At 48.1% G+C, this 13,769-nt stretch overlaps 2 protein-coding genes across 2 annotated transcripts; both read left to right on the forward strand.

The window, feature by feature from the left end:
• Positions 1-522: 522 nt before the first annotated feature.
• Positions 523-8,144, forward strand: ATNIH1004_010419 (putative glycogen debranching enzyme Gdb1; the record flags this gene model as incomplete). The annotated part of the gene is made up of 5 exons (XM_033574994.1): positions 523-4,548; positions 5,398-5,628; positions 5,693-5,857; positions 5,924-7,097; positions 7,165-8,144. The coding sequence occupies 5 exons, from the start codon at positions 523-525 to the stop codon at positions 8,142-8,144; spliced, it is 6,576 nt and encodes a 2,191-aa protein (XP_033423012.1).
• Positions 8,145-10,074: 1,930 nt separating this feature from the next.
• ATNIH1004_010420 (uncharacterized protein) lies at positions 10,075-12,501 on the forward strand (the record flags this gene model as incomplete). Its single annotated transcript, XM_033574995.1, has 1 exon — positions 10,075-12,501. The coding sequence occupies one exon, from the start codon at positions 10,075-10,077 to the stop codon at positions 12,499-12,501; it is 2,427 nt and encodes an 808-aa protein (XP_033423013.1).
• Positions 12,502-13,769: the final 1,268 nt, after the last annotated feature.

Genomic DNA, 13,769 nt, shown 5'->3' on the forward strand with positions numbered 1-13,769 from the left:
TTTACCTCCCTCCGCCTACCGATCCCGCGTATCTATTGCGATTCATAATCGAAGGCAGCAGCTCTATCTGCAGAGAAGGATTGTTGTGGATAAACATCCCCGAACATGGCATGTCTTTCGATCGCTCGGTTTTTCAGAGTTTCAGGTATGAGCTTTCTATTCCTTCTTTTTTGGGAGGGGGGGCCATTCATAGCTGGGAGATTGGGATACTGAGCAAGTAGTAGATTGCGTCCGGACTTCAACAAAAATATCCTTATTGACATTCCCATTACCTTGCCTGGGTCATTCGCCTTTTACACCACATTTTCTCCGCTTCCTGATTTCTCGGTATCCACCATTGCAGTGTCTAAAACGGCGAGAACGCCAACCCACTATATAGACGTTGCCCCGAGATTAACTCTGTATGGTCGAGATCTCCCCCTCAATGGTCTGTCAATCTTCTCTGTAATTTCAAAGTACTTAGGCAAGTATCCCACAGACTGGGACAGGCATCTCAATAGTATCAGTCAGCGCAACTATAACATGGTCCATTTCACGCCCTTGATGAAGCGAGGCATTTCAAACTCACCCTATAGCATCTTTGATCAGCTGTCGTTTGACGAGACCTGTTTTCCGAACGGAGAAGACGATATCGCCTCTCTGGTTTCGAAAATGGAGAAGGATTATCAGCTGTTGTCCCTAACGGACATTGTCTGGAACCATACTGCAAATAATAGCAAATGGCTTGAAGAACACCCTGAAGCTGGCTATAACGTCGAGAATGCACCATGGCTCGAGGCAGCATTGGAGCTGGATAATGCTTTGCTAAAATTTGGCCAAGATCTAGGCGCTTTGGGCCTGCCAACGGATTTCAAAACTGTCGACGATCTACTGTCCGTCATGAACGTAGTGAAAGATCGGGTCATACGTGAAATACGGCTATGGGAATTCTACGTGGTTGATGTGAAATCCAACGCTCAGAGAATCATAAAGAAATGGAGAGACTCCGAAAATATAGACATGGGGAGTGATCAATGGTTACAATTCAATATTGCAGATTTCAAACACTGGCCTCTTAAAAAGCAGGCAAGTTTCATCCGGGATCAGGCAATCCCAAAATCTAAGCAGCTCCTTGGAAGGTTCGATCGAACAGTCGACGACCACATTGGTGCTGCTATCTTGACAGCTCTTTTCGGTTTCAAAGATCATGCCGTTCCTGATGATTTCGTTGCAAGGACACTATCGGAGATACTCGACGAGGTCAACTTGCCATTTTATGGAGAATACGATGAAGATGTTTCGGAGATCATGAATCAACTCTTCGACCGTATAAAATATCTTCGACTCGATGACCACGGCCCAAAACTCGGGCCTATCACCGAGAAGAGCCCGTTCATAGAAACATACTTTACGAGGTTGCCCCTCAATGAGGTAACCAAAGGAAATAGCCTCAAGGCGCTTTCCCTGGTAAACAATGGATGGATATGGAATGCCGACGCAATGAGAGACAATGCTGGTCCAGACTCTAGGGCATATTTACGACGGGAGGTGATTGTTTGGGGTGACTGTGTGAAGCTGAGATATGGGTCCTGCCGTGAAGACAATCCATTCGTGTGGGATTTTATGGCCAAATACACGCGCCTAATGGCAAAACACTTTTCAGGTTTTCGTATCGATAACTGTCATTCAACGCCCTTGGTTGTTGCGGAGTATTTATTGGATGAGGCCCGGAAGGTTCGACCCACTCTTATAGTCTTCGCTGAACTTTTCACGGGCTCTGAAGACGTCGACTACGTATTCGTCAAGAGACTTGGGATAAATGCCCTAATTCGAGAGGCTATGCAAGCGTGGAGTACTGGCGAACTGAGCCGGCTGGTTCACCGTCATGGAGGCCGTCCCATTGGGAGCTTCAACCTTGATTTGCCATCGGGTGGTAGTAGCCATGCAACCATCTTCGCAAACTCCGCGAATTCCAATCAGAAAATGTGCCATATTCGCCCGTGTCCAGTGCAAGCCCTCTTCATGGACTGTACTCATGATAACGAGATGCCATCGCAGAAGCGAACTGCAAGGGATACACTGCCAAATGCTGCCCTCGTTTCAATGTGTGCCTCGGCCATTGGAAGTGTTATGGGCTATGATGAACTCTACCCCAATTTAATAGATCTGGTTCACGAAACACGATTATATTCATACAGTGCCTCTGATTCCTCTGGGTCAGAGTTGCAACCCTTTGAACAAGGCATTGGTCGTGTAAAACGGATTTTAAATGAGCTCCATACGAAGATGGGAGTCGACGGATACGATGAGACCCATATCCATCATGACGGCGAATACATCACAGTTCACAGAGTGCACCCAAGAACACGGCAGGGTATTTTCCTAATAGCTCATACTTCGTTTCCTGGCCATGAAGCCCAACCTCCCTTATCACCGACACGTCTTGCTGGCACCAAGGCAAAACACATTGGGACATGGCTCTTGGAGGTGGACGTGAGCGACAGCACCAAGAACAAAGTCATAGAGGACAAATTTTATTTACGGGGACTGCCAAGTAAAATTCGTGAAATTGAGGGTGTTGAAATCAAGGAAGAAGGAAGTGACACAATCATCTCCGTATTGGATTCATTCGTGGCTGGGTCTATTGCATTGCTCAAAACATCGATTCCACAGGTCGAACATTCTACCGGTCTGGATAATTATATTGTCGAGGGTGTTGACCGAGCGTTCTCAAGCCTCAGCTTAATTAACTTGAACTTCGTACTTTATCGATGTGATGCTGAAGAGAACGACTCCAGCGATGGCCAGGATGGAGTGTACAAAGTTCCGAACCACGGGCCCTTGGTCTACGCAGGGCTCCAAGGATGGTGGAGCCTCCTTGAAAACATCATCAAATATAACGAGTTGGGGCACCCTCTTTGTGACCATCTACGGCAAGGCAAGTGGGCTCTTGACTATATTGTACGGCGATTGGAGAAAGTCGCGCAGAAAGAGGGGTATATCGCTCTGTGTGACATTGCTCAATGGCTGCGAGAGAGGTTTGATGCTGTCCGTAAGCTACCCAGCTTTCTTCTTCCAAGATATTTTGCCGCTATCGTACAAGTTGCCTACAATGCCGCTTGGAAGAGGGGCATCGAACTTCTCGGAGACAACATACAAAAAGGACAGGAGTTTGTTCATCAGCTGGGCATGGTTAGTGTGCAACAGATCGGTTATGTCAACTCTGCATCTCTGTGGCCAACAACAAGAGTACCAACTCTTGCAGCAGGGCTGCCGCATTTTGCTACAGACTGGGCAAGATGCTGGGGTAGAGATATCTTCATTTCACTTCGGGGGCTACTCTTATGTACTGGTCGATATGATGAGGCAAAAGAACACATTCTTGCCTTTGCTAGTGTGCTCAAACATGGCATGATTCCGAACCTTTTAAGCAGCGGGAAGCTTCCACGTTACAACTCTCGAGACTCAGTGTGGTTTTTGTTGCAGGCTATCCAAGACTATGCCCAAATAGTTCCAGATGGCCTGGAGCTTTTGAAGGAAAGAGTCCCACGGAGGTTTCTGCCGTATGATGACACCTGGTTTCCATTTGATGATCCCCGAGCATATTCTCAGCATTCCACAATTTCTGAGATTATCCAGGAGATATTTCAACGCCATTCCAGTAGAATATCATTCCGAGAGTATAATGCTGGACCAGGCTTAGACATGCAAATGAAGCCGGAAGGGTTTCAAATAGACGTTGCAGTTGATTGGGAGACAGGTTTGATATTTGGGGGTTGTCAATTAAATTGCGGAACTTGGCAAGACAAGATGGGCGAAAGCGAAAAGGCTGGAAACAAAGGCTGGCCTGGGACACCACGAGATGGTGCAGCCATTGAAATCACAGGCCTTATCTATAGTGCTTTGAAGTGGGTTGCAGGTCTGTATCAACGTGGGCTTTATCCCTATGAAAGGGTCCTCATAGGGGATGGGAAATCAATTACCTTCGAGGATTGGGCTGCCAAGATAAAGCGATGCTTCGAACGGTGCTATTATGTTCCGATCGACCCTAGTGAGGACAGCCAGTACGAGGTCGATTCCAACATTGTCAACCGCCGTGGAATATACAAGGATTTGTATAGATCCGGGAAACCGTATGAGGACTACCAACTTCGATCAAATTTTCCCATCGCCATGACTGTATCACCAGATCTATTTACTCCTTCCAGAGCCTTGGCTGCTCTTGCTCTCGCAGACTCAATCCTTGTCGGTCCTGTTGGAATGGCTACCCTCGATCCGTCTGACATGAATTACCATCCCAACTATAACAACTCCGAGGATTCCACTGATTTTGCAACTTCCAAAGGAAGAAATTACCACCAAGGGCCCGAGTGGGTTTGGCTACGGGGCTATTTTCTTCGGGCCTTCCTGTACTTCGACCTGGCTCGCAGGAAGACTCCCGAACAGCGGACGGAGGCCTACCAGCAAGTGACTCGGCGGTTGGAAGGCTGCAAACGAGCTCTTAGAGAAAGTCCATGGAAAGGCCTTACAGAGCTAACAAATAAGGGTGGTGCGTATTGCCAGGACTCGGTACGTTTTCTTGCTCCCTATTAGCATCATTGACATTTCTATATTGCTGACTAATTTGGGGTACATGATAGTCGCCCACCCAGGCATGGTCGGCTGGGTGTTTGCTTGATCTTTATTATGATGCTTCACACTATTCGTTTTAGAAATACCTCTGCTAGAGGGAGAATACAGGATTGTGGCCAATGAGATATAACGTAATCGAACACCGAGTGCCCGATTTTTTGTTCTGCTCCCCCCTGACTCGATTAAGGGCCAGGAGAATTCTCCCATCATAAGGATTATCCTCCATTTGATAATGTAGATAGTATAGAGGAATTTACAATTGTTAGTGACGCTGCGACAAAAAAATTGGACACCAAGTGTCCGATTATGTTAATAGTGTCAGAATTATATGTGTAATTCTATGAGAGCTTGAATATTCATGATTATTGTTGTGTGTTGTGTTGATCCCGTCTTCAGGATCGACGACGTCATGATGATTGTTTCACATGATGTCCAAATATGGACTAGCTTTATTCTGACAAGTAGACAGTCTAGACGCACGCAACTGGTTACGGTAGCTGACTCAGCACAATGCACAACTCATTCTTTACTACTTTGGGGATCGTCGAGTTTGTCGAAATCGTCAAACTCAGTCAAGCTCGCAATCTTTGTTACTCAGTTTTCATTATATAGAATTTCTTCCTCTGTGTATTGGCTTCTTTGAGGTCCTTTCGTACCTAGATATCTGTCTTTCCCGTACACCCGCGACGCGGTACAACAGGATTCAAGATCAACCTCTGACGTCAGTTGTTTTTTGGCCTGCTGATCATTACACGAAAATACTGACGTGCCATATGCATTGATCAGGACCGCACGGACTTGCTATTACTCGGCAGAAGATTTATGAATACGGGAGATATGTCTCTCACCGAATCTGCTGCCACAGCTGTGCTGTCATTTGCGGCTTCGGTGAGCGACGCGCCAGGTGGCGGGCATCGGACACCCAGGTTGGACGACCAAGCGAGAGGCCAGCGCGATATATATACGCAACTGATAATCAGTCTGGCAGTTGGAATGAGTGCTTTTCTATCATTTTGCGTACGGTTTACTCCAAATGAGGGCCAATGTGCTAGTTCTATGCTAACGTCTTGACTCTTTAAAGATCCTACGACGAAACTGGACGGAACTGTACGCCGCACGTAGACGAAAATGCACCGCAGCTTCACATCTACCAGAACTTCCAGAGAGCTTTTTTGGGTGGATACCAGTACTCTATAAGATAACTGATGAGGAGGTGCTACAGTCTGCGGGTTTGGATGCATTGGTTGTATGTGCCACATCTTCGACATTGGGCTGGTTAGGGAGAAATTGACTGACCAAGGGGATATACTAGTTCTTATCCTTTTTCAAATTCGCTATCCGACTGTTATCTGGAGTTTTTATTGTGGCTTTCGTGGTTATCCTTCCCGTCCATTATAAATATGTCGGCAAGTCGGGGATTCCAGGATTGGACGGCAACGACGGCGATTCTGGCGATGACAACAAGGACAAGAAAAAACTGATCTTTGATCCGAATTATCATTGGATGTATATGGTATTCCCATACATGTTCAGTGGGCTAGCCGTCTACCTGCTTTTACAGGAAACAAACAGGATCATCAGCATCAGGCAAAAGTATCTTGGAAGCCAGACTAGCACCACAGATCGAACCATTCGCTTATCTGGAATCCCTCCAGAGATGGGATCCGAGGAGAAGATCAGAGAATTCGTGGAAGGATTACAAATTGGAAAGATTGAAAGCGTCACTCTGTGTCGCGACTGGCGTGAGTTGGACCATTTGATCGATGAGCGGCTCGATATACTATACAGGTTGGAAAGAGCCTGGACAAAACACTTGGGTTCCGAGCAAGTGAAATCAAACATGAATTCTCTGCCCTTCGCAGTGCCGCAGCCACGTAGTTCTAGCTTGATATCAGATGGAGACAGTGAACGGATCCAACTGCTCTCAGAGAGTGGACGGGCACATGTGTCTAACTATGCTTCGAAGCGACCAACTGTTCGCATCTGGTATGGACCATTTAAGTTGCGGTACAAGAACATCGATGCGATCGACTACTATGAGGAGAAGCTGCGAATAATCGACGAGAATATCCATGCTGCACGAGAGAAGGAATATCGGCCCACAGAACTTGCATTTGTGACCATGGAATCCATTGCCGCTTCCCAGATGGTTGTCCAAACCATTCTTGATCCCCATCCTATGCGACTTCTTGCTAGACTTGCTCCTGCGCCGGCTGACGTCGTGTGGAAGAATACATACCTGCCCCGTTCGAGAAGGATGATGCAATCATGGTTTATTACCGGAGTTATTGGCTTTTTAACTGTCTTCTGGTCTGCGCTATTGGTTCCTTTCGCGTATCTTCTGGATCTGGAGACTCTGCATAAAGTTTTCCCCCAGTTAGCTGATATGCTTTTACGACATGCTGTGTTGAAGTCGCTTGTCCAGACTAGTCTTCCAACTTTGGTTCTCTCGCTGTTGAATGTTTCTGTTCCTTACTTGTATAATTGTGAGTTGGCCCTCCGCTGAGATAACTGTGACCTCTTTGGACTGTTCCATACTGACCGTGGCTACAGGGCTGTCAAACCACCAAGGAATGATGTCGCGGGCCGATGTTGAGCTGTCAGTCATATCGAAGAATTTCTTCTTCTCGTTCTTCAACCTTTTCCTTGTTTTCACGGTTTTTGGAACCGCGACGACATTCATTGGTTTCTTGGGCAAACTTCGAGGTGTGTTTAAGGACGCTTCCACGATTGCATTGGCGCTAGCCCAGACATTGGAAGGATTTGCGCCATTCTACATCAACCTGATCATCCTGCAAGGCGTTGGGCTGTTCCCTTTCCGACTGCTGGAGCTTGGAAGTGTCGTATTATATCCCATTAATTTCTTGACCGCGACAACGCCGCGAGACTACGCTGAATTATCGACTCCTCCCACTTTCAGCTACGGGTACTCGATTCCACAAACGATTCTGATCCTGATAATTTGCGTGGTCTACAGTGTGTTCCCGAGCTCCTGGCTGATTTGTCTCTTCGGGCTTGTGTACTTTACCGTTGGCCGTTTCATCTACAAGTATCAACTGCTGTATGCGATGAACCACCATCCGCATTCTACTGGGCGCGCCTGGCCGATGATTTGCAATCGGGTCCTAGTCGGAATGATGTTCTTTCAGCTGGCAATGATCGGGGTTCTGTCTTTGCGCAAAGCCATCACATGGTCGCTGCTTCTTGTGCCACTTCTCGGTGCAACCGTGTGGTTTAGCTATTTCTTTGCAAGGAGCTACGAGCCACTCATGAAGTTCATAGCCCTGAAGAGTATTGACCGCGATCGCCCAGGAAGTGGGGATATCTCTCCTTCGCCGTCTGCAACATTCTCTCCACCTTCGGGTCTTGATCGTGATGTTCTCTCTATCCGTTTCGGCGGACAGGAGCTGGGCTTGAGGTTGAAGAAATACGTCAACCCGAGCCTCGTTGTACCTCTTCATGACGTCTGGCTTCCAGGACACACCGTGACCCGTGATACCCAGAATCACGGATCTCTGAATAACGGTGTCTAACACACCCGGCGGTCACGCTTGCGTAACTCTTCAAATTGCAGCCCACTATTTCGCTTCACTATCGCATACTCCCCGTTATTTCCAATCGCAGGGATAGGTATTTCTCGGTATAGAATTTGTACTTTTCTTGCTTCCTAATGATATACGACACCAGTCGCTCTCGAGATTCCCGTGATACCATGGTGCTTTCCTTCTCTCTATTGTCCCATATCTTGTATATTACTGAATGCTTTCTCCCGTGTAGTTTGCAGGGACCAGGCTATCTGTTTCTCTTCAGAGCGATGCATTTTATCGTTTGATCTCTTATTCCCGAGCTCCATTCTATAGATGGCCATATATTACTATAATATTCTCTTCATATGTAAAGAAACACGTTTTCGGATTGATTTCACTTGTTGCATTGAGCCCCCTTCCCTCATATGCAGTACTCCGTAGGAACTAAGGAATTGGGTGCAACGATGATTTGAAGTTCAAATGGAACGCTGCACCACTTGCAGGAAATTTACGTCATAGGGATTCGCAGCCGACGGCCATCGTTGAAAATACTCTGGTGTACTATAGGCATATGCATGGCATATCATGCCACAGATGCAGGATATTCACCATATCGAAACGCATTCATGCTATCCACGTATGGGCTGTCGGAAGACGCAGTTGACATGGCTATTAAGTACACAAGGATAGGATCTCGTTTCTATCAAGGCTAGAACATAAAAGAATACTTCTTGTCAACAACAATCTCCACCAAATGTGATAGGTAGATAGGACTGAGGCTCTTCCGCGGTTTGGATTCTTTTCTTCCGGCCTCGTCTCCCTTATCTCCCCCGTCTCCGCATTCCTTGACTACCACGCGCTTCCTCCAGCAATCAATCATCCTGTGAACTTTTCTTCTACAAGATTCAATATAGTGCAACGGAATTCAATCCCCTTGCCGTCCTGAGTGATGATGTACTAACGTATGTACCTCTCTCCAAGGTGACCTGCCCTCGATCTCCAGCTCTCCCAACCTCACTCGTCCATCGCGACGTGCTAGTCTCCGCTTGATCCAACAATGGATCACCAGCGCCACCGTCTCGAGAGTCGTTAATCCATTGTCCCGCAGAATTTTCCACCTCTATCTCCTATCCACCATGGATCGATGCCTTGGTCTTACCTATTGTGGCCCATGTGGATCGTGACAGTGGGGCTCCACTTTTCTTCGCCGGGTTTGGCGTGGCAATTCCATCTCTGGTCCATAACGGGTGGATGCATTCGGGACTGTTACCACCGACGTCAGAACGGTTATCATGGGCGACGTTTATGTCACCCGTGCTATTGGGGAGGCAAATTTAAGCAGCCGTAGCTGGCTTTTCAAGTCCTCATCTACCTCGGCTGCTCTTCGATTTTATCATCACTTTCCCCGCGCTCTCTCCAGGTCTAGGAGTTAGAGTGCTCCTCACATCCACTCTTCTCCCTGGAGCGAAAAGCGCTCCAAAAGCATTGCCTTCGTTTGCCTTACTTGACGGACACCCCGGAAGAAAAGGCTGAACGCAATCCCTGCACCGATAAAGACATTTCAGATATGATGAGAGCTCGATTGCTGTAGATCAGCAGCTAATATTAAGCATCACTGTTGGCAAGTGTATTTTAAGAAGCGGTTGCGAGACTTATTCCCACAAGCCCGTTGCCCGATCTGATGCATGTGTGATTCATTGCGGGTTTTTGACCCAACTCTATCATTTTCGTCACCTAGGTCTACACTCGTTCGCCGACTCTTACTCTCGCTCTTTGATTTTGCTCCGATTACTTTGCATATCGCCTATAACTCCATTATCGATATTATACCACACGGTCGCAAATTTCCTTCGGCTTCTTGCGAGGCGCGAACAATCGGCCACCAAAAGCCAACCTTGTTCGTTGATTCTTATTCTACTCCACAGGCACGTCCATAATGACGTCTGTATTGACTGTTCCGGAAACGGAACTTGGTGTGGGCCCCAAGAAATGCTTCAGCTGGGATGGATACACAGTGAATGATACTGAGTCAAATCCAAGTGAGGATCTCCGTCAGGTTGCCGGTCATTTGCCGACATCATGCACAAGCCATGTTACGGCGTCGACAGCTGGTGTTCATGCGACATCCCAAGACGCCGGGATTCCACAGAGTGTGACCAAGAGGCTCCTTGAGCTCCTGCCGGCCGACAGCCGTCGCTCCCTACGTCTGACTTGCAAGGCTTGGTCTCGAGAGATCGACCGAGTGATGCCTTTTTCTCGCCCCACTGCGAATACCATACCCGCAGAAATCCTCCTTCAGATATTCTTACTGTTGAGCCCCCGCGATTTCGACAACGCTCGACGAACATGCTCCCAGTGGATGCGGGTTAGTTTGAACGAGGCCCTCTTAGAGAGTATGCTCAAGAGGGCAGGCTGGTGGGACTCGTGGCAGCGGGACTGTCGGAATCGGCGTCCGAGCTCTATCGGTGCCAGAGTGGAAAGCCTAGTTTGGAGAATGAGCCGGCGTTTTGCCACTGAATGCGTTCTGTCTGGTCGAAAAATGAACGTGGAGAAGCCCGGTTTCTTGACAACCACCGTCGTTGACTTCTCCCAGCTTTCGCAAAAGGGTCCTGAAGAAACAAGTACTCCATCCACTGTTGCGATGCAAATCGATGGCACTAATACCGACGCTCTGAATATGTCAATGTTTCATGTCAGCAATTGCGGCAATTACTTACTTGTGTCTTCTGCTTGCAATATCTATGTCTACCGTCTCCTCACCAGGGTGGCCGGCAACTCTTTGTCTTCATCTTTTGGGGGCCTACAAAACACAGACATCGTTCCTGTTGCGACTATTACCTGCCCTGTCGAGGTTGTATCGGTTACTATAGATACGAGTTCCCCGACATTTGTAGTAGCTGCATTGTTGTGTGACAGACTGGGTTTAGTCTGCGACTTGGTCCCCTGTATCTCCGACTCGGATCCAACGGGTTCTCATGGCTCTGCTACCCGCGGAGCAAAGCCTATGAAGCTGGGCTCGGTACACTACTATCATGATCTAGGGTGTGCAGAAGATCCACCACGTAGTGTATCAGTTTGCCCCGGTCGTCGATGTGTGGCATATGGCTCTGGTGCTGGCATCGAGCTACACTGGATTGATGATAAAACCAAGCAGTCTTGCCGAAAGCACTTTCCATTGTCACAACCATCAGAGATCTTACATTTCCTACCCAACAGAGATGCAACCTCGACAGAAGTACGACTCATATCCTCTCTGGCTGAAGCAGCTGGGTGCAAATGCCACCCCCTGCAGAGCGGCAACGACTGGCCCACTTGCCCGTTCCATCTCATGACAGATATCCAATCTTTTACGCAGCTGCCCCGGGGGGAAAGTGGCAATCTCAGTCTCATCAGGGCGACGCACTGCCATCATTATCGGGCCATTCCCGTCAATGATGGACTGCACATGTTGTTCATTGAGCCGCGCACGAATTCGCTCTGTATAGGGTCTGATGCGCCTATTGGGGGACCCACGAGCCTTACAAGAGCGCTCATTTGTGTTCCGCCATTCGGAAAGGACCCTTTGGATGCGGCTAAGGGAGGGTCAGTTCCCTCTGTCTTTACGGCCGGCTCGGACTTGAGCTGGGGCCTGCGAGTCGTGGCCGCCTACGGAGACCGGCTTGTTCTGTACTCGGTGCCTCTGGATGTCTTCAACGTGATCCGAAAGGAGCGTGAGAGACAGGGGGACAACGTCATGGGCGACAGCGATCTAGCTCGGGACTGGTTTCTCGACAGCCAAAGGCCGCGAAAGCGACGGGAGAGCCTTGTTCCGAATCAAAACGGTGACTGGGAATTTTTGCTCAGTGTCAGCTACCGACCAACGGCTATGATGTGGCCGCTCAAGATCTACGGGAAGGAGATTGGACAGATGGACAACGTGGTCGAATTGGCGTTGCAGGCGTCCCATGGAGGCGCTCGTGTGTGGGCATTTTGCGCATCAGGTGAAACAAGCATCATCGACGTGGATACCTTCACGTCAAATGCTCAACCAGTGGCGGGTATTCCGTGCAAGTCGCTGTCCATCGGTTCCGATGGCCGAGTTGCCTCCACGCAGTTGATTGCTCGATCCGAATCGGGGTCATTATCCACTCGGTCCTCGCAAAAGCGAAAGCCAGAGGAATTCGGCGGTAAACACTTGACTGCTTGTCGACTACACCAGCACTTCCTAGATAGATACAACTTGACGGGCATTTCTAGCTCGGCTCAAGCAGTCGCTGCCTCAGCCGCCGCGAGACGGCGTGCTTCGTTCGCCGCGTGTATCGTGGATTTCAATATCCCCGAATTAAGCACGCGGAGAGACCAATGGGAAGATAGTGTTTCATAGAAGGTATCGGGATGTTGATATTCGCATTCACTTTTTTTTTTCACTTCCTATATATATGGCAAGCTGGCTTTGAGATGGCGTTTTGATATCAACCCTATCACTAAGCGATAAATACGAATCAGATAGAATTTTGAATCATATTACGACTGGTAGATTCATATCTTCCATCATCAATGAACTAGTTAATTTCGGATCCTCCTGCGACCTATCCATATGAACAGCACAGAAACTGCATTCAGGAAATTTCAACCAATGGAGTCTCGGGTATGTCCCTACTCATATAGTCTCTGTAATCCCACTCTTACTCCTTGAATCAGTCGACCCGGCGGCTGCGGATCTTCACAACCGACCGCAAGCGACGCCGATATATTTTGTCCCTGGTAAATGGCAATGAGATGTTGCTCTGCATTACATATACAGAACTCTAGTCTGTCAGCCCGAAGCTGCTCCTTGACTGTACTAAACAGACATTGCCATTCGCTTATAGATCCCTCACAAATGGTCACTTCATCTAAGCAGATCTCTCTCAGGCTATCCCTGTGGGGAAAGGATACTCTCTAGGTCCTGTTGCATTCACTCAGCACCTCTGAGCTCAAGGACACGGAGATGCTTTAGGCAAAGGACCCTTCTGAGGACTCGGAATCCCAGATACCCCACTTACGTACGCAAGTAAAGATTAAGCACCTCTAGCCTGGGAAGGACATGATAAGTCTAGCAGCTGAGACTCGGCCCAGGGATGCGGATCCCCCCAATTTCCATCCAGCATTAACTACAGCGTAGGTAGTGTTGTGGTACATGACACGATTCAAACAGAGATCAAGGAGTTGTAATATCTCAGGAGAATTGGAATATCGTTCAATACAAAGCTTTCCATTGGATTATGTCCACAGCCACAGGTTCAAAGATCACGTGAAATGTTTGTCCCACAAATTCCCTCTTTTTCATACAGTTCTATGTCCGTTGTTAGATAGACCCCAGTTTGCCTCTTCAGGTACTCTACCCCACCGCTGACCGTTTTCATCAGGCATTACAGCGCAGCAGTGTATGGTGTTCAGGAGGATTTGTGTTAAAAATGCTGTGGCCTGGGCTAACACTCGAAAATAGACTTCATCGGCCAGGTGTTCGCCGTACCCTATTCTATCAATCGTTGCTAGAGAACTGTCTTCTTCAGTCAGAGGCTGTCCAAAATGAGGTCAATTTAACAGTGGATTCACTATCAGGTGGTCAGTAGAAATAGTCAAAGTGTGTAGCGTGGGCCTGAAGACCGC

The sequence above is a fragment of the Aspergillus tanneri genome (genome assembly GCF_003426965.1).
Source record: "Aspergillus tanneri strain NIH1004 chromosome Unknown AapTan_5_pilon_pilon_pilon, whole genome shotgun sequence".
Taxonomy (NCBI): Eukaryota; Fungi; Ascomycota; class Eurotiomycetes; order Eurotiales; family Aspergillaceae; genus Aspergillus; species Aspergillus tanneri.